This window comes from Panthera tigris, chromosome A1 (genome assembly GCF_018350195.1).
Source record: "Panthera tigris isolate Pti1 chromosome A1, P.tigris_Pti1_mat1.1, whole genome shotgun sequence".
Lineage (NCBI taxonomy): Eukaryota > Metazoa > Chordata > Mammalia > Carnivora > Felidae > Panthera > Panthera tigris.
The window spans coordinates 208464754-208489867 of record NC_056660.1 but is presented as its reverse complement, the minus strand read 5'-3'; the positions used below and the strand labels follow the sequence as shown (position 1 = coordinate 208489867).

The following is a 25114-nucleotide window of genomic DNA, read 5'->3' as shown; positions in this document are numbered from 1 at the left end:
AACAAAAGTGGAGGTATCACAATCCCAGATTTCAAGATATACTACCAACCTGCACTAAACTTGTTTTGCACAAGTACAAAAACAGACACAAAGCACATGGGAACAGAATAGGGAGCCTGGAAATAAACACACTATTATATAGTCAATTAGTCTGCAACACAGAAGGAAAGAATATGCAATGGAAAAGACAGTCTCTTCAACAAATTGTGTTGGGAAAACTGGACAGCAACATGCAAAAGAATGAAACTGAACCACTTTCTTACACCATACAAAAAAATTAAACTCAAAATGGATTAAGGACCCAAATGTGAGACCTGAAACTACAAAAATCCTAGAGGAGAGCACAGGCCATAATTTCTCTGACATCAGCCATAGCAACATTTTTCTAGATATGTTTCCTGAGGCAAGGAAAACAAAAAGAAAAACAAACTATTAGGACTACATTGAAATACAAAGCTTCTGCACAGCAAAGGAAACAATCAACGAAACTAAAAGATAACATACTGAATGGGAGAAGATATTTGCAAATGACATATCTGATAAAGGGTTAGTATCCAAAGTATGTAAAGAACTTACACAACTCAACACCAAATAAAACAAATATCCAATTAAAAAATGGGCAGAAGACATGAACAGACATTTCTCCAAAGAAACAGATGGCAAGCAGACACATGAAAAGATGTTCAACATCACTCATCATCAGGCAAGTACAAATCAAAACCACATTATGATATCACCTTACCCCTGTCAGAGTGGCTAAAATAAAAAAACACAGAAAATAACAAGTGTTGACAAGGATGTGGAGAAAAAGGAACCTTCATACACTGCTGGTAGGAATGCAAACTGGTGCAGCCACTGTGGAAAACAGTATGGAAGTTCTTCAAAAAATTAAAAATAGAACTATCCTATGCTCCAATAATTCTACTACTAGGTATTTACCCAAAGAATACAAAAATTCAAAGGGATATATGCACCCCTATTTTTACTGCAGCATTATTTACAATAGCCAAATTAAGGAAGCAGCCCAAGTGTCCATCAATAGATGAATGGATAAAGAAGTATCCACCAACAGATGAATGGATGTGTGTATATATACATACATACATACACACACATACATAGAGTAGAATATTACTCAGCCATAAAAAAGAAGAAAATCTTGCCATTTACAACAATATGGATGGAGCTAGAGTATAACTAAGTGAAGTAAGTCAGAGAAAGACAAATACCCTATGTTTTCACTCATATGTGGAATTTCAGAAAAACAAATGAACAAAGAAAAAAAAAGAGACAAGCCAAAAAACAGACTCTCAACTATAAAACAAACTGATGGTTACCGGAGGGGAGGTGGGTGGGGGATGGGTGAAAAGAAGTGATGGGGATTAAGAGTACATTTGTCTCGATGAGCACTGAGTAATGTATAGAATTGCTGGATCACTGTATTGTACGTCCAAAACTAACACTCTATGTTACTATAATGAAATTTTTAAAAACATCAAAATAAATAAATTAAAATATAATAATGACAACAAAAATAAAGTGATGAGACCTTGGGAAAACTCAGAGGATACAGATGTGCTGCTGTATTAAATACACAAGTCTGTCTACTGTTGGGAAAGGGAAGGAGTGACACACAAACATCACATTAAAATATGGCAAATTTTGCGGATACCTGTGTGGCTCAGTCAGCTGAGCCACCAACTCCTGATTTCAGCTCAGGTCATGATATCATGGTCTGTGGGTTTGAGCCCCACATGGGGCTCTGCACTGGCAGCGTGGAGCCTGCTTCAGATTCTCTCTCGTCCTCTCCCTCTGACCCTCCCCCACTCATGCTTGCTTGCTCTCTCTCTCAAAAATAAACATTAAAAAAATTTAAAATAAAATAAAATATGACTAATTTTGAACCATATTCTTGAACCATAAACATTTTAAATGGGTTAAAAATGAATTATTCAATTATTACCTGGAGATAGTCTTAGCTTGTTGTTCTGTTAAGCCGAGCTCTTCACTGGAAACTCCATCTTTTGTTATGTCCTCAATAATGTCGGCAATATCAGTCAATCCAGTCATCTGGAGTGGGTCTACTGAAATACTTCATTTTCAAATGCAATTTGAGAAATAGAAGTCAGTATCTATAACTTAATTACATTAATCAAAAATGAACATGTAAAGTTTAAAAAATGAACATGTAAAACTATGCCTTCCAAGAGCATAAACAAACACCAAAATCATAAACCTAGAACTAATGTTCCTTCTACTTTCCAGTGATCCTCAGTGCAAAAGTCTAATCATTAGTAATTGGTGACTTCTTAGGGGCTCTTAAAAAAGTGAACATAAGGCTCAGGAGATCAGTTCTACCCGTCCTGCCTGCTGAATATATAGGCAGTTAAAGAAATGTAGCAAATGCAGTCTATTATATTCTAATTCCTTATGCTAAAACATTGAAGGATGTAATATAGTAAACCTCAGCTTCTTAAAACATTCCATTCTCCGTGAAAATTAATTATATTTCTAGAGTCCATGAAAAAATATGTAGTGTAGCAGCTCACATACACATGAACAACAAAGTTTTCCACTCAGTTTATGCCCAACTTCAAGTAAAATTGTGAATGAATTCTTAAGATATTTACCTCTCGAATAACTCATCACTGTTATTCACACCTAAAAAAAGAAACATTATTAATAAAAATTTTAGGTCAGTTATCTTTTTACTTTCATCTATTAATCCGATTTAGAAATTATATAACCAGAAATTGCAATATATTTAAACCTCCAAATAGGTTTAAAGATACGTATGTGTAGTATTCTTATCCTCCTCTTGAATAAGCTATTTGGTAGTGAATACTCTCTGCATTTTCAGATTATTGCTTTTCTATCCAGAGTACTCGGAATAATATACTTTAGGAAGTACAGTCCTTTGCTTACTACACAGTTTAAAATACTGAAGTGCAATTTACTAAAACAAAAAACAAAAAAGCTCTGGTGATCTAAAAGTAATACATTTGGGAGAATATCTAATTTTTTAAGATGTTTTATTTTTGAGAGAGAGAGAGAGAGAGAGCAAGTGAGGAGGGGCGGTGGCGGGGGGACCAGAGGATCCCAATGCAGGGCTCAAACTCCTGAACCATGAGATCATAACTATAAATTTCTTTTCTGATTCCTTTTATCAAAGGGAAGAAAAGTGTTATATCCAAATAAATACCTTTTCATAGTAGTTACACAGGATGATTTGATCCTTAGTTCATTTTCAAACCAGTTTTGGAACTCTTCTATGGGACTGCCTTCATAATTTACTGAACACACAGATCAGCTTTATTCCTTGAAAATCACAATTCCTTTTTTTTTTTTTAATTCCAAACAGTGACTCTCAGCCTGATTATCTACCTCATTTCTCAGAAATGCCTCTGGAAATCTTGTAGCTATTTCCAAAACTTAGATCTGTTTTCAGTGAGTAAATTATTTGCCACCGTTAAGATCAATCACAAGAAGGGCACCTGGATGGCTCAGTCATTAAGCATCCAACTCTTGATTTCAGCTTAGGTCATGATCTTGCAGTCTGTAGAGTTCGAGTCCTGCATCGGGCTCTCTGCTATAAGCACGGAGCCCATTTTGGATCCTCTGTTCCCCCACCCACCCCGCCCCATTCCCCACTTGTGCTCTCTCTCTCACAAATTTTTTTAAAAACCCACAAGACTGTGCTAAGAAACAGAAGTCAATTTCAAAGGAGAAAATCTAAGCTGGTTTTGAGCATTAGAAGTAAGAGAGTGACTATCCATCCTTCTAAGATGCCAACTTTGGAAGAGAAAACACCCATTAGGGCATCTAAATTCTGTACTCTAAAAAATAATTTGGTTTCCTTTTTAATTTACATTAGATATTGAATACTAGAGAAAAACATTTTAATTATCCATCTTTATATGTGTTATGCCATTTACTGACATTTCTCCTTTCTTCTCTCACTTCCTAACTTAAGAAGCTATTACAATCCTGAATGAATCACCTCCCCAACCTGGTACTTTCCATCTCACTTTTCCTACTTTCTTTAAACATTAAAGATTTTGTCTTTATCCCCATCTTGAAATGATCTTTGACTTCATTTCTCTTATCTTATTTTTCTACTTCCTTTTAATATCAGAATTCTTAAGTAGTCTATACTTACAGCTTCTTGAGCCTATCTCTATCCCCAGCCAGCTTTCTTCTACTCTTCATATTTATATTGAAAGTACCCAATGTCCTTAACAAATTCAATCTTTATTCTTGACTTTATGGATTCTTGTGAAACTGTTAGCCACTTACTACTTCTTGAAAATCCCTCGCCAGAGTCTACTTGTCCATGTCCCTCACTGGGAGGCTCCCCTTCCTCTCTACAGGGTGACATTTCACAGGTTGCTCTTTGGCATTTTCCCTTTTTCCATATTGCTTGGTGATAACAGATGCACTAATTCTTAACTATATAATTATATAAAAGGCTCTTACATCTGTTTTTCAGGCCTAAACCTCTCATCAAGTTCCACTTCCTATAAAAAACAGGATCCTAAATATGGCCATTTATATACCCCAGCATCACATTCAACTATTACATTTGGTCTACAGGTGCTCTCAAATTTGACATCAGAGCTAGGATATCCTCATGCCTATAGTCTAACAACACAAAGTAGCCATTAATTTTCTCCTTCTCCTCTTTTATCCACTTAGTGACAGCAGTTGCCTATTCAGAATGTCTCTCGCTTTCTCACACACTGCCCAGGTTCTTACTGTTTCACAGGCCAGATGAATTTAACAGCTCACCAAAGGATCTCTGCCTCCATTCTAGTCTTTCTCAAAACCCCCTTATTATACTTTTCTGCTCAGAATTCTCCAGTGATTCCCTGGGATAAAATGGAGTTTATGCTTCTCACATACAGTCAGAACTCTCTGCAACCTCCTTAACGTCATGTGTCATCTCTCCCCAGTAAGTGGGGAGAGAAAAGCTGCCGATGACGGAGACCCTAGAGGAATCAGGTTTGCAGCTCGGTGCTTTATATACAATAGTCAATCTTCACAACAACCTGGTGAAGCAGAAATGATTGTCTCCCCGTGATGACTAAAACACAAATGGAATCTACAAAGAACTTAGAGAAAAAAATTACAGGACTTAAAGCCAGATTCTTACTAGTTTTATTTAAATAACAGCAATGTCATTTAAAAATACCATCTTTGGGGAGCCTGGGTGGCTCAGCTGATTGAGCTTTTTATTCTTGATTTCGGCTCAGGTCATGATCTCATGGCTCATGGGTTCAAGCCCCATGTCAGGCTCTGTGCTGACAGCATGCAGCCTGCTTGGGATTCTCTGTCTCACTCTCTCTGTGCCCTTCCCCAACTCTCTCTCTCTCAAAATAAATAAATAAACCTTACACAACAGTTTTTTTAAATAGCATTTTTACTGCTTATATTAACTTTAAAAATGATAATAAAATATACTATAAACCCTCAGTAAATTCATCATTTTTGACCATCAATAGCTAAGGGCTAAAAAATATATATTTCAAAGCCACTATCAGTAGCCCAAGTGTTATATTTAGTATAACCTATTATTCATATGACAAAATGTATTTGTTAGGACTAAACAATAGCATTTTAACTGCCAGCTCCAAATGAAACAGAAAAATAGCACTAAACTTTTCTAAGTCTCAATATCCTCCACTATAAAATGGGGACAATAATGGCATCTACCTCACAGGTTAGGCTTACACCAGGGTCAATGCATGTAACACAGCAATATCGGGGACCCAGCAGAGGCTCAATACACTACAGCTGTTGTTTTGTTTTCATAATTAAAACTCCAGGTTCTCAATGTTGGCAGAGTTTGAATTTCTCAATTTTTGTAAAAATCAGATAGTACAGTAATTCCAGTTGCTATACACTTAACATTTTATTAAAATAACTTGGAGATATCTAATCATACATTATATCTTGTTAGAGATATATCCTTGCAATATCTAATGAAGATGACAATACAGTTCTTCAATAAATGGTACAAATTGTAACTTCCCTTGCCCCGAAATTTATAAATATTGCAAAATGGCTTCACAAATCCTTCACAACTGTGTTCCCAGTAAACACTCTTCAACAATAGTGTATTGGAAGATAAGAGTGTAAACAAAAAAAGGGAAGAACAATACCAGGAGAAGTTGTACTCTGGCCACTGAAAAGGCTGACCGCTGAATCAGCAGAAGGAAATACACAGGTTTTCCGACTAGAATGAGTTTCTGTTACTGAAAATTCAGCTTCTGAAATCTCCTCTTTGTCACTTTGATCCTCCTCATTCCTATGAGTCAGGAAATGTGCTAATCCAAAGGAAAATAGTAGAAGAAAGAAAGCACAGGGAAAAAAGATACAACACTTAGTTAACCCTTTTACATGGCAACAGATAGAAGTTTACAACGTATTATTTTGATAACTTTCCACTATATAATGATATAATTGAATATATTTAAAACTTAACCTCTCTCACAGTAAAAAAAAAATTATGCTTATTTTTTTTTTAATTAAGTTTATTATTTTTTTAAAGTTTATTTATTTTGAGAGAGAGCAAAAGAGAGAAAGGAGAGAGAGAGAGAATGTGAGCAGGGAATGGGCAGAGAGAGAGTGTGAGAGAGAATCCCAAGCAGGCTCTGTGTTGTCAGAGCAGAGCCTGATGCAGGACTTGAACTCACAAACCATGAGATCATGGCCTGCGCTGAAATCAAGAACTGGACACTTAACCAATTAAGCCACCCAGGCACCCCAAAACTGTTAAGTTTATTATCAGTTTCAGAAAACATGGCAGACTGAGCTGAAGTGGACAGGTTCATACCCTGTTATAAAAACACAGAAGAAATGCTAAATTAAAAAAAAAAAAAAAGATTAGGGACACTGGCTGGCTTAGTCAGTAGAGCATGTGGCTCCTCATCTCAAGGTCATGCGGTTGTGAGTTCAACTCCCACATTGAGCATGGAGCCTACTTAAAAGGAATTAAAAAATAAAATAAATAGATTAATATGCAAACAAGCCCTGTAAATAAAGAAATCCCTCAGTGCCAGAAAAGAAAAAGGAATCAAAGCTGGGCAATATATGGAGAAGGATGCTGGGATAGTCCATAGAGAAACAGGAGATGTGGTTTCTGCCATCAGCCGCGGGGAGAACTGAGCTACCTTCACATGGCCTAGAGCACTAAAGGATAGGTCTGTCCATAAAATGAGGATAAGAAAAACCATGGAGAAGCAGCAAAGAAGTTTTCTATCTTCCTGAATGGTAGATGGGAGAAAAATAAGTCAACTCTGAGAAATCAAAACCTCTGTCTTGCCACAAGCAGGTATGGGATCTGAATTTATACCATCTATGTAGTAAAGCAACTCCAAGCCAAGAAATGTATAGGAAAACTTGTTCCCCAAACTCTTTCTACTTCAGCAGATAGCAAGAAGCAAATACAAAACCACTTCAAAGACAAGTGTATACAACCCAGCAGAACTCTCCTAAAGATAAGTTCATGATAAAAAAAAAAAAAAAAAAAAAAATTACAGGGGTGCCTGGGTGGCTCAGTCATTTAAGCGTCCACCTTTGGTTCAGGTCATGATCTCATGGTGTGTGGGTTTGAGCCCCACGCCAGGCGCTGTGCTGACAACTCAGAGTCTGGAGCTTATTTCAGATTCTGTGTCTGCCCCTCCCCTGCTTGCTCTCTATCTCTCTCTACCCCAAAAATAAAAACGTTAAAAAAAATTTTTTTTAATTACAAATCGCACAAAGAAACAACCATGAAAGAGAGCAGTATGCAGATTTGACTACTGAGAATATGCACACATGAAGTAAAACAGCATAAAATATTACTAAAATCATTAAATAGATAAAAGGGCATAGAAACCATAATAAAAGAACAGGATAGTACATCCAGCAAACAGATAGATTTGAAAAAGAAATAAACAGAACCTGTAGACATTAAGAATGCAGTAAAAAAAAAAAAAAAATTAAATCCTACAGCAAAGAAGACACGGAAGAGAAAATTAGTAAACTAAAAGACAGATTGGATGACATCACCCTGAGTATATCACTGAGAGATAAAAAGATGGCAATTAATAGTTAAGAGACAGAATAAAGCGAGAAGGTCCGAATAGCTGGTGTTTTAGAAAACAGAACAGAAAGAATGGGGAGGAAGCAATACTTCAAAAGGAAATGGATGAAAAATAACAAACATTAAACCTGCAACTTAAAGAATCATTCCTCTCCCATATAGAATAAATTTTTAAAATGTATACACTGAGACACACTTGTATCAAAAATATAAAATAAGCCAAAAATAAAGAGAAAATTCCAGGGGCACCTGGGTAGCTCAGTTGGGTAAGCATCTTACTCTTTATTTTTCAGCTCAGGTCATGATCTCACAGTTTGTGAGAGATCACAAACTGGGCATGGAGCCTGCTCAAGATCCTCTCTCTCTGCTCCCCTCTCTCCCTCTGCTCCTCCCCTGTATGTGTGTGCTTACTCTCTCAAACAAACATAATACAATGAAAATGTAAATAAATTAAAAATATAGCCCTAACCCCATAATATTGAGAATCTAAAAATCCCTTTCACAAACTAAAGAAGATATTTTTTTTCTAAGTTTATTTATTTATTTTGAGAGAGTGAGTGAGCAGAAGTGGGGGAGAAGCAGAGAGAGGAAGAGAGAGGAGGAAAGAGAGAGGGAGAGAGAGATACCAAGAAGGCTCTGTGCTGTCAGCATGGAGACCCAAGCGAACTGTGAGATCATTACCTCAGCCAAAACCAAGAGTTGAACACTTAACAGAGTAAGCCACCCAGATGTCCCTAAAGAAGACATATTAATACAAATTACAAACTACTTAGATCTGAACAACACCAAAACGTGGTTCATATCAACACTCCTGTCTGGGTCCTTACAAGAACACGTTCAGCTTCAAATGCACACATTAGAAAAAGATAAAGAATGAAGTTAGGAAAAAGTCAACAGGTTAAGCCCTCAAAAACAGAAGAAATCATAAAGCTAAGAATAGAAATTTATGAAAAAGAAAATTAGGAGCGCCTGGGTGGCTCGGTCAGTTAAGCATTCAACTCTTGGTTTCAGCTCAGGTCATACTCTCACAGTTCATGAGTTTGAGCCCCGCATTGGGCTTCTCTGCTGTCAGCACAGAGCCTCCTTGGGATTCTCTGTCCCCCTCTCTCTGCCCTTCCCCCACTTGCACTCTCTCTCTCTCTCTCAAAAATAAACATTAAAAAAAAATTAAACAGAATCAACAAACCAAAGCCTGTTTTTAAAAAACGCATTACATTGCTGACAAGACTGAATGAAAGACAGTGTAAGGATAACAACTATAGATATAGTAGAAAAGTTTTTAAGTACCCTCGTTTCATTATTTCAATGAGAAATGCAAAAACATACCATCTCACCACTGCCTGGCCATTTAATCAGAACCTCAAATTCCAGTTCTGCAGATGACCAGGGACAAAGAGCAACCACAGCACAAAGCTGTGTGCAACCTCAGCGAGTGTGTGGCTGGTGCTGCCCCACTCTAGGAGTTTACAGCACTGGCTTCTCAGGAAAAAATGGCATGGGTAGGAGCCAATCACATGATCACAAAAATATCCTAATCTAACAATTAGGGGACTGATGGCTTCAGCTCACAAATGAAAACTGTCCCCAATTCTGGCACTCCCAAGGGCAATGCTTCCCCTTTCAGAGCAAGGTCAGGCCCCCCTGCTCTCCTCCCACCACACACACAAACCTTCCAAAATACCAGTGGCTTTTGAAGCAGATGTTTTTTCAGATTCAAGACCAGAGGACAATTCAATATGGTCTAAGGATGCACCCTGTAGAAAAACACATACAAAAAAATAACTTGAAAATTTTAGTTTGATAATTTCACAACATTGTTAAATAATTTTATGTACATTTTAAATATTAAGGGAACAAGTGAAAGAAATGGGATTACATCCAGTAAGAGCTAAATGGTGGGGACAGATAAAGAGAAGGAAATTTTTATCTATTTGTAGTCTAAATGATTTAACCTTTCCTAAGGAAAACAGCATCACATAATTTTAGACTGGGGAGGAATGTGAATTACCACTTAGACAAAACCTTCATTTTACAGATGAGAGAAGAGGGCCCAAAGAAATTGAGTGACTTTCTTAGTGGCAGAATATGGATCTCAACCTAGGTCTTCAAAGCCCCTAGTCAGCACTTGTGCAAAAGTATCCCTCTGCCTCTTCCAGGCTTACAGTCTGTTCTATTAATTAAAATACACAAGTCAAAACCTCTGTATTTATGTGTACATTACAACAGGATGAGAATATTTTAAAACAATATGCCCAACATTTCATTTAAATTAGTGCTAGCTCCTTCCAAGTAGTCACCTTAGCAGACTAAATACTTTTGGAGTTTGAGCAACTTCTCTTCCTTTGAAATTGTCTCCCAAGCTTGTGCTACAATTATTATTAACTGTTCTGGTAATAAGTCTTTATTATATAAATGTGATTTTATTACTGTCAGAATCTAAAACAGAGAGCAAAGATAGCCATTAAATAAACATTCATCAAATGCCTGACATGTGCCAAGCAAAAGGCACAATCCCTGTCCTCCAATGTTAAAAAAGGCTTGGGCCGAGAGGGGAGCGGTTACAGAATTTTTAGGAACTTTTTCAAAATACATGTGTGTGATCTGCACCCTTCCCCTTGCCAAGCCACTGCCCCTTCCTCTGTCCATACCCTACCACCCCAGATTCAGTAGGCCTGCCATGTATATTTTGAAAAAGATCACGACTTACACACCTGTCCTTTTATGTAATGGATCCAGATATGTGGAAATTCCTTCTCGAAACTCTTCCTTTGGTTTGCTTTCTCCTGAGTCTCTTACTACCTCAGAATGTTCCTTCTCAAGCTTTGTGGTTGAATCTTCATCTTTAAAAGTTTGTGCACCCACAAAATTCTGCCCTTTATCCTCTTTTACTCCTCATTCAGTGTACTCTCTCTGGGTGAATGGCCTATTATGATTCGAACTTCCTCCTAAGGACTCTAAAATCTGTACCATCAACCCAAATCTAGCTCCTAAGCTCCAGAAGCATATATCCAACTGCCTACTAATCTCACAGCACCTCAAATTTAACATGTTTCTGACTGAAATCACTGTGCCTCCCTCCTCCCAAAACACACATACTACTTCTTCCCTAGTTTGGAAAATGACTCCAGGCTCAAAATCTGGACACCATTGTGATCTTTCTATTCTTCACCTTCCCACAACTGATCACCCTCTGAGTCCTGCAGCATCCTTCCCTTCATCCTCAATGCTAACGTTCAGGTTAGTGTTACTTCTTGGCTTGGTATTCAGTGGATCTCAAACATCAATCAGTAAACCCAGTATAGACCTAACTACAAAAATTACAGAGCTAGCTACATAAGAATCATTTTTGAAGGTTACTAATAACACAAATTCCTGGGTCCCACCCTAGGATTACTTGAAATCAGAATCTCAGGGGTATGAGGCCATAAGTTTGCAATTCTAACAAGTTCCCCAAGATGACTCTAATGAGTCAGTTTAGAACCACTGTGACCCAGTTGATCTCCCTGTTCTCAGTCTTATCCTCTCCAATCTCCCCTCCACACTGCTGCCAGAGTATCTGATCATATCATTTCACTGCTTAAAATTCTTCAATGGTTTCCTACTGCCTATTTATGGGATAAAATCCTAATCACTTGACATGGAAAACAATACTTTCCATCATGCCTTACCTGCCCCTACCTACCTCTACTGCCAGATGTCTTAAAGCCCAGTACCATCAACCTCTACCTCACAATGTCCCATCAGCCTTTCCTTATCTCACTGATGAATATCAATTCATTATCAGCTCAAGAGTAAGCTCTACAGAGCCTTCTCTGATGCCACCCCTTCACTCACTCACTTCTCTAGTGCACAACAGGTCGTGTGTCCCATACTGTTCTCACTGCACCCTGTTCATACGCATATACTGGAGTATACATCTGTCTTCCCTTGTTAGATTCTAAGCTGCTTGAGAGTAGTGACTATGTATGCCTTGTTTATCTTTCCATTCCCACAACTTAGCACATGGCCCAGCATATAGCAGAAGCTCAACGTTTACTGAAGGAACAAACTCTTGGACTCTGGAGCAAGCCAGGATTAAGACTAGATTCAAGGCTAAGTAACGTATTTGGCTTTAGATATGCTTAATATACTAGGACATAAAGCAACTTTGAAAGTGATTCCTTGAAATTAGGAGTTCCAAAGATGACTCTGAAACTTAACACTCATTTTGAAGTGATATATTTAAGTCTGGGTTAAAAAAACAAAAAGGAAAACAACCAAATAAACATCATAATAATGTTACTTAATAGTAGCCCTACCTCGTATTTTTTCAGTGTAATTTCACATGTGTTTAATCTTAACTTTTTAATATGTGTTAAATGTTTGAATTAAAGAAATACTATAAACCTAATAAATACATCTTTTAAAATCTCAACCTGCTAGCAGCCTGGAATATTTGTTAGGTAAGTCAGTGATGGAATTCTTATCCTGCAGACCAATTTGCATTTCCCAATACAAGGCTTTTACACACTCAAAATATTTTTGCTGTTAGTTCCTTAATCTTTATTTTATGTGAATTTTACTTCCTAAAAAAAAAAGTTTGTGCAAAATAATTAATTCATGTTTAAGACTTCCTTTCTATTTGTCTAACTACCATGATAATACACATAAATAATCTCTTTCTCATGAGTATTTTTTAAAGATACAGAAACCATCCAAGGACTACTATTCCCATTGTATAAAATATTTAAAAGAAACCGAGAATTCCAAATATAAAGACAACAATATTTGTAAAGTTAAAAAAAAATCTTGCTGAAGAAAATGATAATTAAGGGCAGGGTTCATTTAAAACCACATTCTTGTTTTCTAATTCAACTATTTCTTTTCATGGTAGGAAGCACTGGTTCACTTCTTAAAAGTTTAAGGCAGTGGTTCTCAACTGGGGGTGATTTTGCCACCCAAAGAACATTTGGCAACATCTGAAGACATTTTTATTATTATTATGCTACTGAACATCCTACAATGCACAGGACGGCCTCCTACAACAGAGAGTTATCTGGCCCAAATGTCAGTCATGCTGAGGTTGAGAAACCCTAAATTCAACAAATAAATAAATTAATTAATTAATTAATTTCCCATTATTTTGAAAAATCAAATGTCCATCCAAACTTACATCACACCAAAATCTAATAACTCAGTAACAAACAAACAGCTAAAATAAAAGACAGTCTACCTTATCACAATGTCGATCTAGCACTTTTTGTCTGGGGCAATCCCGTTCTATGTTTTCAGCAATGTTCTCTATTGCTAACAGTTGTTCATCAATTTTCTGAAGCTTAGACGTAAGATGCTCTAGCCGGCGAGCTGCAGAGCTCTGTGCGGGACGAGCCGCAGAGACATCCCGCAGTAGCTCCCAGAGCAGATACTCCTCTGCGGCAGATGACTTTGAGCTCTGCTCTTTGAATCGGCAATCTGGCTTCAGCATATCTAAATAGTAATAAAGGTAATATCAGAATTGATTACAATTAAGGGAGAAGTAGATGCTGATGATCTAATTTTTTTGAAGACCTCAGTTTAAGTCAACAAAACATTCCTTCAGAAATTTTCTAACACTTCAGCTTCCTGACTTCTGAGAGTTGTCTGTTGTGAAATAAGAATATGTAACAGTATTACTATTACCATAGGACTCCGTATACAAGGCAGTTTGAATGTTATTTTTACCCTCTGCTTCCTCAAAAAGCAACTTTATTTAATATTCTTGACTTTTCAAAAACTCTACTTGAAAACCAACAATGTCACACAGTAAAAGCCAGGCCTGCTGTGGGCCATTACCAACTCTACATGGGATCTCAGGCTAACACCAAACCTCCCAAGACCAATATCAAAGCCAATGACTCTCCCTTACTCTTCAAGTCAATTGATTCTTGTCCCAAATTTGAAACACTTTTTTAAATGCATCCTTTTTCTGGCTTCTGGGTCTCTTCCTCCCCTTACTGGTCTTCCATCTTAGCTGTCTTCTTGTTCTTCTCTTCTGCACCTGCCCCTCTGACCCATCAGTATTTCCAGGGTGCCAATCTCTGCTCACTTTTCTTCTCACCCTGCCCACTCTCCCTGGGTGATGTCACTGATGCACAGGTGACTCTCAAATTCACATGGCACCTTTGTGAGCTCCAGCCCTGTGTCCTGGATATCTCATTTAGGTTGTCCCAAAAGCACACCAATCGAAACTCTGCCCCTCCAACCTGCCCCCTCTTCCTGATTCCCCAGGTTGGTGAACAGCACTATCATTCACCCAGGTTCCTAAGCCACAGGCCTGAGAGTCATTCAAGCTTCTTCTCTTTCCTTCAGATCCAAAGTAACACTGAATATTGAGGATTACCAACCAAAATCTCCATTCCTACTACCACTGCTTAGGTGAAGCTTTCACAATAGATAGACGCCAATTAGTATCTCTATTTTGCCCTCACGTAGTCCATCTTCCACACAGATTTTTTTTTAATTTTTTATTTGAGAGAGAGAGAATGCAAGTGGGGGAGAGGGGCAGGAGGAGAGAGAGAGAGAGAATCTCTCTCTTTTTTTTTTTTTTAGTTTATTTATTCATTTTCAGAGAAACAGAGAGTACAATGTGTGCACAAGCAGGGAAGCACAGAGAGAGTAAGAGAGAGAATCCTAAGCAGGATCCACTCTGTCAGAGCAGAATCTGACCCGGGGCTTGATCTCACAAACCATGAGATTATGACCCAAACCAAGATCAGGAGTCAAATGCTCAACTGACTGAGCCACCCAGGTGCCCCCCCTCCTCAAGATCTTTTAAAAGACAAATCTGATATTGTTCCTTTCTCACCTCAAAGTCTTCAGTGTTTCTCTAATGCCTTCATCTTAAAAGTCCAAATGCCTGTGAGGACAATGACATTCAGTCTTTCCTCTGCCCCCCTCTCCAGCTCATCTCTTGCTGTTTCTTAAACAAGCAAACTGCTCCACTGCCTCTAAACCAAATGAACTTCAATTTTCTCAATCTCTGCAGGCTTCATCAAACTTCCAAGTCATTGCACAACCTATTCTCTCAGTCTGTATGCCTTTTGTCTCACCAAGTCCTACTTTCCTTTAAGATTCCATTTAGGCATCTCTCCTCCCAATAGTCTAGTCCTCCCTGGAGATGGATTACACGCTGTATTCCCCAAGAATCTCATCCATACCACCTTGACAGCACTTACCATGCTGTGTCATAATCATCTCCTTCTCTGCCTTCCTTTCCTCCTATAGGTGAGCCCACAGGCAGAGAACCTGGTAGTACTCTCTTCTTCAGCCCTGATATCTGGCCCCTGTCTTAGTGTTTATTGAATAGTCACTCAAATGAGGATTATGATGCCTGTCCTACCTAACTCAAAGAGGTTTGTGAGGATCAAATTATGCAACAAAACACTCTGAAAAATGTGAATCACTAAATACATGGAATCACTAAATATATAAATATATAGTGCTTATTATCTCCCAGCCCCAGTCTAGCGTGAAGCTTCCGATGAGAAGATAATGGTAAATTCCAATGCTGGCAATGGTGGTTGTATTATCTTCCCCTACCTGTTTTGGCCTTACTTTTTTTTTTTTTTTTTTTTTTTATAAGGAATCTCTACACCTAACGTGAGGCTCAAACTCATGAACCTGAGATTCAAGAGTTGCATGCTCTTCTGACTGATCCAGTCAGGCACCCCTGGCCTTACCTTTTTATAGCTTGACTCATAGTACTTTACCATCTATCCTTCCTGTTTCTCAGCAGCCTGAGGTGTCTCCCTTAGTCACTCTCAGGAAAGAATTTCATATACAAACTTCACGTAGAAAATGTAGCAAAAGAACCAGACATGCTCAAAATCCAGAATGGCCTACATACATAATGAAACATAGCTTCCCTTTCTCTGGAGAATCTGCTCCACTCCCACTGACTAATAGCAAAAATCTAGGAGGGTTAAATACTGAGTTCCACTGACACTGAAATGTTCTCCCTCTGTCCATCCAGCAAAGCTCTGCTTGCTATTAATAGCTGAAAGCATTCCTTTTGGAGATGGTTTCTAAAATAGGAAGCTGCTGTCATTCAAAATTGTGAGCAAGTTTAGTGAGCAAGTATCACTAAAAGCAGAAATTATTATTTGTTTTGCTTTTGTTTTAAATACTTAGGGACCCTGTCCTTCCTTCTGCCAGCCTTTTGCTATAATACAAATCCCACTCAACTCTATTGTATAACTATATTCTGAATCTTTAAAAAAAATTTTTTTTTAATGTTTATTTACTTGTGAGAGAGAAAGACAGACAGAGTGTGACCAAGGGATGGGGGGGGGGGGGGGCGCGGAGAGAGGAAGACACAAAATCTGAAGCTGGTTCCAGGCTCTGAGCTGTCAGCACAGAGCCCGACGTGGGCTCGAACTCACGAACGGTGAGATCATGACCTGAGCCGAAGTCAGATGCTTAACCGACTGAGCCACCCAGGCGCCCCTATATTCTGAATCTTTAAGGTATGTTATATAAATACCATGATGGAATTTATTTTCAAAATATAAAACTCTTCCTTTTCATTGGCATTTTAAAGTTGCTTGATTTAATAAAGGGAGAAGGGTCCGCTGACATATTTTTATAACCAGATCCAGAGAATGATCTTCCACAAGGTGGAATAGACTTGATCTCACTGATGAAGGAAATTAACCAGTAGCTTGTAAGTAATTTGAAATGCTGGGTGAGCACAGTCAGGGATCATAGGGAGATGGGTGTGGTTCCAGTTGATGGGTGTGAAAATGAAGGGAAACTAATTAAGTAGCCCACAGGTATTTGGCTGGATGTAACCCACATGACAAGCCTATGAGGTTGTATCTCACAGAGATGCAAGTAAGGATCAGATAAAGTTAATTTACTTGCAAAAAGTATCCAAACTCTGAAGTGACAGAGCTGGGACTAAAAACTGGGTCTGTTCTATTTGAATCTAAAAGTTAACCTCTGGGGTGCCTGGGTGGCTCAGTCGGTTAAGCGTCCGACTTTAGCTCAGGTCATGAGGTCACACTTCATGGATTTGAGCTCTGAGCCTGTTTCAGATTCTGTGTTTCCCTCTTTCTCTCTCTCTGCCCCTTCCCCATTTGTGCTGTTTCTCGCTCTCTCTCTCAAAAATAAATACTTTTTTTTAATTAAAAAAATAAAAGTCAAGCTCTTTTCACTTCCCCACACACTTCCCCAGCCTGAAAGATGGTTAGCTTCATACATTCTCCCTCCAGTACCCATGCACCAAACAGCCCCAAGACAGGAGAGAGAAAGGGCAAAGCCTTCAAAATCTGAAATGCTAGCACTTACTGGTATACACAGCTGTAACACACATGCCTAAGGTGAGGCATCACATCCTAAGGTGAGGTTTCCCTGCCACCCATCCTTCCTCAAATCTCCTGAGTGCACATTGTTGATACACAATTAGCAGGCAGGGCTGGACTCTGCCCCCCAAACATCTGACAACCATAAGGCTGGGTCCACTCCTCCCAACAGCTGCGGAACCCAGAAGAGACACTGAGCTTCTATTGCAGGAAGTCTGATTGCATATTAAGATTATTCTAATCATCTACTGGATGTAATAACTTTAGGTTTTGGAGAAATATTCTAAATCTTACAAATATTTAGCAATAATACAACCTGGTTTATAACTATAAACTGAATATTTTATTAGTAATATTTTATGGTTGGCTACATACTTGTGTATTTTCTATGTGCTATTCTAGAATCTCCCACCTTTTTAAAGTTTATTTTTGACGAAGGGGTGGGGGGGGGAAAGAAATAAGAGCACGTGCACGTGTTCAGGGAAGGGGTAGAGAGAGAGGGAGAGAGAGAGAATCCCAAGCAGGCTCTGCACTGTCAGCCCCAATTCGGGGCTTGATCTCATGAACCATGAGATCAAGACCTGAGCCAAAATCAAGTGTCAGAGGCTTAAGTGAGACGCCTCTCCTACCTTTTTAAACATGAGAATTCCTTTTTAACACCAAAGCACTCATGACATCCCACAGGATATTTATTTTTAGCCTCCTTACTTAAGAAAAGACATATGTGGAAACAGAGCTGTAGTCTCCTTGCAAAACACCCATGAGTCCCAGCCTTGGAACCATGACTCTACCTCATTTACCTATCTGCCCCCACTCTCCTTACCAAGGGAAAAGCCTTTTCCTGGCTTCTTTCGCAATTACCAAGTTTTAGAGCTTATCTCTATACAACAGTAATTTAGAGAAGGGGGAGAATCATGTTCCACAGCTAGAGCATTCACCTGTGTCCTGCTGTATTTCTGATGGTATAGGTGAGGCGATAGCAGGCTCCTTCTCTTCTGAAATTGCTGCCCTCCAGCTTCTTCCATCTAGACAGCATGGAGACACTTTTGCAGGTTTAAAAAATAAATCTGTGGTGGAAGTGGCAGACTCTATCAAGAATATGAAAAGCATACAAAGATTGATTCTAACCTTCTAAATAAGGTATTTAAGAGACGAGTAGAACATTTCTAGATGTGAATATAAACATCCAGACTTATAGTAGGTTTGCAAGAGGAGTGCTAAGAGACCTAAGAAGGGGGAATGAGGCTATACTGAAGAATTTTTCAAAATGTTTTTAACCTACTTAAAAGGCAAGAAAAAATTATTACCTTCACTCTTAAAACTGTGCAGGGGGACAGCGTTTGTAACTGAAGCTGCCATATAATGTAACTCTGCAGAAGATGGGACTTCCAGATGATCACTTTGCTGTCTGATAATATTATCATCTGAAGGCTCTTCTCTGACAGGCAATTCCTGTAGATCATCAGCTTTAATGTCAACTACATTTATGTAAGTGTGTCCAACCTGAACCAAAACACATAAAATCAAAGAGAGTTACATTCTTTTTACTCTATAGAGCCACTCTGAACCCTCCTCCCCTGTAAAAAAAAAAAAAAAAAAAAAAAAAAGTTTAATCCTAAACAAGAGGAGCTTATATGAATTTAACTTAGGGAAAGCTGCAGGAAGTATGTGTTATGGTCTTAGCTTACAATACTTTGGGGCATAATAACTAAATCTTAATTTTTTGATCTTTTCAACAAAGTAGCAGATGAGATTTTAGCCTCATTTCATCTATACAAATGAATAATGCAGATGACCATAATAAATTTTAGCACAAAGGTATTATTATAACCTCTGAACAAAGCCCAATACCAAATTTAGTACCGGATCAGATGGTGAAGGTGACAAAGGTTTCTCTGATATTTCAGTGGAAAGTTTGAGATTTAAATATACATCTGGTGCCAACACTTCAGGAACATTCAAAGGCTCATGTTCTGAAAATTAAGAAAAGAATCATCAGGAATATTTAAAAAATCTACAAATAACTCCAAGTCATTAGCATTGTAACAAGTAAGCAACAAACAACGTAAAATTTTGTTGTTAAAAATCTAAGTAGGGGGCACCTTCCTGGCTCAGTCAGTGGAGTACGTAGCTCCTGATCTCAGGGTTGTGAGTTTGGCCCCAGGTTGGATATAGAGATTACTTAAAAATAAAATCTTAAAAAAAAAAAAAATCAAAGTAGAAGCTTCACAGGTATAAATAAATTTATTCTATCCTAAGGGCAATTTACTCTGGAGTAATTAATAATTAAATGCAGATTGATTAGTGCTTTTTTCATATGAATGATTCACAAGAATAATAAAGTGTCTAAGTAATGTCAAGAAAACGCTGTAATTTCCTATTTCCATTTCAGATATATTAAGTCATGGGTTTTTTTGGAGACTTCAAGAAAATCAGTTTAGGAAATTAACCCATAACTAATTTGTTTTTTTATTTTCAACACTGTTTCTTATTATTTGTTTGTTTTAACAGCTTTATTGGGATATAATTCACATCCTTTAAAAGGGCACAATTCACAATTCAGTAGTTTCTAGTATATTCACAGAGGCCCTGGCTAAATTTTACCCCTTAAAATGTTTAACATTGAAATTTTACAAAAGTCACTAGCTTCTTTTCAAAAGTACAATAAAGAAGCCTGTCACAGTAGGTTAGCAAATGGTCTAACTCTGTGCCTTCTGTCGTAGGACTCTAATTTTACTTCCTAGTGCCCCTGCAGCACAAGTAGGGGTGGGGCAAAGGGGGAGGGAGTGAGAAAATCTTAAGCAGACTCCCCACCTAGCACAGAGCCCGACCTGGGACTCATTCTCAGGATCATGAAATCATGACCTGAGCCGAAACCAATCAGACACTCAACCAACTGAGCCACTCAGGTGCCCCCTAGCACCTTATTTTTAACAGAACATTACTTTCAAAATTCCTATGTAAAATATAACTTCTCATTTTATTGAATACTAGAAACTTGGTACCAAGGCTTGAATTTAAACCATATGACAACCAAAAACCTAGAAAAAAAGGAAAGTGAAAATACTTAAATTATCATTCTATCTCTATGGATTCAATTGATTGGTTTTATTCCTGTTTTTATGGATGGCGGTAACTCTTGTTTTGGCATGACAAAAACATAATCTTTAAGTAGCAATGCTATTAGCAGAAAAAAAAAGAAAAAATCACACCTGATATGGAAGAAATGATTTGTTCATTTTTACAACATTCAGAAACAACTTCTTGAGAAGCAGCTTTTTTATCTTGTAGTCAACGAGGAGATTTGAAGTGAAAAGAAAAAAACCAGAAAAAAATTAACAAACAAAAATTAAATACATGAACGCAGATTTTTAGATATCATGTATTAAAGGTAGTAGACAGCTTACGAATTTAGTTTTTAAAAATTAACGATAATTTCAGATTTTATTATTATTTACCCTGGGCCTGATACCTGCATGATAAGAGACTTCTAGCAAACAGGTTGCCAGCTTTAGAAGACTACATAGCAACAAACTACCTTCAAGGCTTTCGCAAAGGCTTTAACTTTTAAGAATGTTTCCCAAGTGTGTATTCACCATTTGCATCGAAAAACATCTTCTACATGCTCAACCTCATTCAGATAGAAAGAAAAACTAAATAGTAAGATGCATTTTCATGACCTGTCAGATGAGTAAAGATAAAAGAGCTAAATCAACATGATGACAAAAAAAAAAAAAAAAAAAAAAACCTCTCATATATGAGAAGATACTCACTGAGGCATTATTTATAGGAGAAAAATACTAGAAACCACCTAATACATTCAACAATAAAGAATTAGTTAGGGGCATCTGGGTGGCTCAGTTGGTTAAGCATCCAACTTTGGCTCAGGTCATGATTTCTCAGTCTGTGAGTTGGAGCTCTGTGTCAGGCTCTATGCTGACAGCTCAGAGCCTGGAACCTGCTTCGGATTCTGTGTCTCCCTCTCTCTCTGCCCCTCCCCCACTCACAATCTCTGTCTCTGTCTCTCTCTCTCTCAAAAATAAATAAACATTAAAAAAAGTTTTAAAGAATTAGTTAAATATTTTATGACACAGCTGGAAGAAGGAATATGTTTACAAAGTACTTTTTCATGACATAAATGTTTGGCATAAGCAGACATCAAAGTGAAAAGCAAAGGATCCAAAATATAGGTAACTTCTGTTATCCAAATCTAATCCATTCTAAAAAAATGTGCTGCATAGTCAAATACCAGGAAACTTTTTAAATGGGGGAGAAAAAGGTGTTCCAGCCTATCCAATACTGCCAAACATTAGTAAACACTTCTTAAACATTTAAATAACTATCCATCAAAGATTACTAAATATAAAGCATTTTGAACATCACTTCTTAACTAATGTTCATTTAATCCATTAGTTTGTGTGCAATATGCAATAATACTGACCATATCTGTATGCATGGGGGGACCATGCATAGGGGGGGTCCAGAGGGGGACCATAGAATACAGATGCTATACTGCAAACATATAGTATATGCTATAATGTAAGTAAATATATAGTATAACACAAATAAATACTATAAGTATATGCTACAGTGCATATACTATATACATATATATATATACATATATATATATATATATATATATATATATATATACACTATGTATGTTTGAACTATAATGTAGATAAATACTGAGTAATTTATTAAAGAGACTGAGTAGAGAGTGTCCAAAGGTATCTGGGTAAAAGACAAACACTGGGACCCACAAAGGGTTAAATTCTCAGGGAAGATAGTAATAATATTTGGAAGATGACAGTTCAGACACAGAGGGAGGACACCTGTACTATCTACTGTACCAAACTATGTAAAATGTACAAAAGAAGACTGAAAGAAAAATCATCAAAATGTTACTTCTAAGTGGCATGATTACAGTTAATTTCATCCTCTACATAACTTGCTACATTATCCAAATATTCTATAATGATCATATATTATTTTGAAACCATATCAATAAATATTATTTTATAATAACTTAAATTAGAGGTTTAAAAAAGCACTTGCAAGGTTCTGAACACAGTTAAGAGCAACTGTTTCCTACATATCATAGAAAAGAATTGCGACAGCACAAAGGTCGGAGCACTTACACTAATGAGGAAGTTTGTCAGGCAAAATTCCAAATAATAGGTCCTTCAACTTTTCTTTCCTCTGTTCTTGGACATAGTTACGTATGCCCTTTCCACAGCAAATCCAACCTAGTCCTCTTCCTGACTCAGCTTCACCAGCCACAGCCCCAGGTCTCTCAGTTTTAGGCACGAAATCCCAGTGAAGGCAATTAATGGCGTAGAGAACCCAAATTCAAAACATTGTCTCTACTGATTTAGGATGTAGTCCAAGGTATTTTGAACAAAAATTTCTATTGTGTATTAATTAAGTTACCATAAATTCAAGTGAAATTTTAAAGTTTAAAATTTGTCAGGGCGCCTGGGCAGCTCAGTCGGTTAAGCATCTGACTTCAGCTCAGGTCATGATCTCATAGTTTCATGAGTTGAGCCCTGCATTGGGCTCTGTGCTGACAGCTCAAAGCCTGGAGCCTGCTTCAGATTCTGTGCCCCTCTCTCGCTCTGCCCTTCCCCTGCTCATGCTCTGTCTCTCTCTCTCTCTCTCTCTCAAGAATAAACATTAAAATATTTTAAGTTTAAAATTTGTAAAGTATACACCAGGGTTGAAGACAAGAACCTGGGATGAGTAACTACTATCACATCACTTAAAATTCACTTTAAATCATTGTTTTGAAGAAAAAAATCTAGACATATGCACTGTTGCAAAAAATATATGAATTTTAAAAATTAAAGTAAAATAGCATTTTACCTGGGTCTGTATTTGTACTTGCATCCTGACATTCTACAGCTTTCTTTCTTACACAGGCCATGAAATGCAATCCAGCTGAAGTTTTAATATCATTTTGTAGCATTTCTTAAATATAACAAAACATTGAAAGCAATCATTGAGAAGCCAACATATCCAAAAGCAGAGAACCTAACTCAAAGGAGGTGAGGTATGAGGTGCCCAGATGTTATCAAAATTGACTTTTTAAAAAAAATTTAATGTTTATTTATTTTTGAGAGACAGAGCATGAGTGGGGAAGGAGGGGCAGAGAGAGACACACAGAATTCGAAGCAGGCTCCAGGCTCTGAGCTGTCACCACAGAGCCCAACGTGGGGCTCAAACTCATGAACTGAGAGATCATGACCTGAGCCAAAGTCTGAAGCATAACTGACTGAGCCACCGAGGCGCCCCTAATATGGACGTTTTGAATGAGGTGGTGCCTACGTTAACTCTCAAAGGCAGCTCAGTGAATTCAAAACCAAAACTGTGGAGGATTCTGTGTGTCTAGTCTAGAAACCTAGATGTTCTTCTGGCTGATGAGGATCTAGTAGAAAATGTTATGCAAGAAAATGATATGGTCAGATTGATGTTCTAGAAAAACCACCCCAGCCAGTGTGTGGACCGTAGATTGGAGTGGATAAAAGTGAAGACAATCAGATAGATGAAGGCACTGCAATAGTTCAAATAAGAACCTCTAGCAATGGTGAGGAGTGGGGGCCAGAGGACACATTTACAAATTACAAAGGAGGTAAAGGGGCACCTGGGTGGCTCAGTCAGTTAAGCATCCAACTCTTGACCACAGCTCAGGTCATGATCTCACAGTTTGTATATTTGAGCCCCAAATCGGGCTCTGTGCGGTCCGCTTGGGATTCTGTCTCCCTCTCTTTCTGCCCCTCCCCTGCTTGCTCTCTCTCTCTCTGTCTCTCTCTCAAAATAAATAAAAATAAACTTAAAAAGAAGGAAGTAAAATAGGGAAGACCTGCTCATTGACTAGTTGAGAAGGCAAGGGAAGACGGAATTCAGATAGCCAATGTTTTGGGGTTGAGTTGGTAGTGACACAAATGAAGATGGAGAATTAGGAGAACAAACCAGTTGGTGGCGAGGGATAACAAATTGAGACTGTACATGCTGCACTTGAGTTAATTTCCACCTAAGTGGAGAAGTTCAGCAGCAAGTAGAATCAAAATCCAAACTCTATTATGGGAGTTTGGGTTTAGATGTGGATTTTCCTGGGAGATCATCCAGGAAGACAAAGTAGAATAAGAGATTATCAGTGTGTCTGGGTGGCTCAGTCAGTTAAGCCACCGACTTCAGCTCAGGTCATATCTCATAGCCTGTAAGTTCGAGCCCCAGGTCAGGCTCTGTGCTGATAGCTCGGAGCCTGGAGTGTGCTTCAGATTCTGTGTCTCCCTCTTTCTCTGCCCCTCCCCTGCTCACACTCTGTCTCTCTCTGTCTCTCAAAAATAAACATTAAAAAAAAAAAATTAAGAAAAAAAAAGAATAAGAGATTATCAATTATGGCACATGGTAGTATAATAAACATACATATAGGGGCACCTGGGTGGCTCAGTTGGTTAAGTGTCCTGACTCTTGATATCAGCTCAGGTCTTGATCTCAGGGTCATGAGTTCAAGCCCCACATCGGGCTCCGTGCTAGGTGCAGAGCCTACTTAATACACACACACACACACACACATACACACACACACACACACACACACAGTCTTCATCCTTGGTTCTAAGCATGAAGTTCCTTAAGTCTTTGGAATTTTGTGAGTAATAGGAGTGTCTGTCGTTATATCTGAGTTTATGCTAATGAAGTG

General features: G+C 38.0%; 1 protein-coding gene across 6 annotated transcripts in view; it reads right to left on the bottom strand.

The window, feature by feature from the left end:
• The window catches only part of CPLANE1 (ciliogenesis and planar polarity effector 1), a 138975-nt gene that overhangs the window by 27145 nt on the left and 86716 nt on the right, over window positions 1–25114 (bottom strand). For 4 of the 6 annotated variants that reach the window (XM_042996319.1, XM_042996351.1, XM_042996355.1 and 1 more), the window contains 10 exons: window positions 23275–23379; window positions 20619–20690; window positions 19270–19379; window positions 18714–18909; window positions 18345–18494; window positions 13299–13552; window positions 9756–9840; window positions 6162–6326; window positions 2631–2661; window positions 1964–2092 (listed from right to left, as the gene is read on the bottom strand). In XM_042996319.1, the coding sequence (XP_042852253.1) occupies window positions 1964–2092; window positions 2631–2661; window positions 6162–6326; window positions 9756–9840; window positions 13299–13552; window positions 18345–18494; window positions 18714–18909; window positions 19270–19379; window positions 20619–20690; window positions 23275–23379 (1297 nt within the window). The remainder of the gene's footprint in view (window positions 1–1963; window positions 2093–2630; window positions 2662–6161; window positions 6327–9755; window positions 9841–13298; window positions 13553–18344; window positions 18495–18713; window positions 18910–19269; window positions 19380–20618; window positions 20691–23274; window positions 23380–25114) is intronic. The other 2 variants (XM_042996327.1, XM_042996334.1) reach the window with 2 other exon arrangements.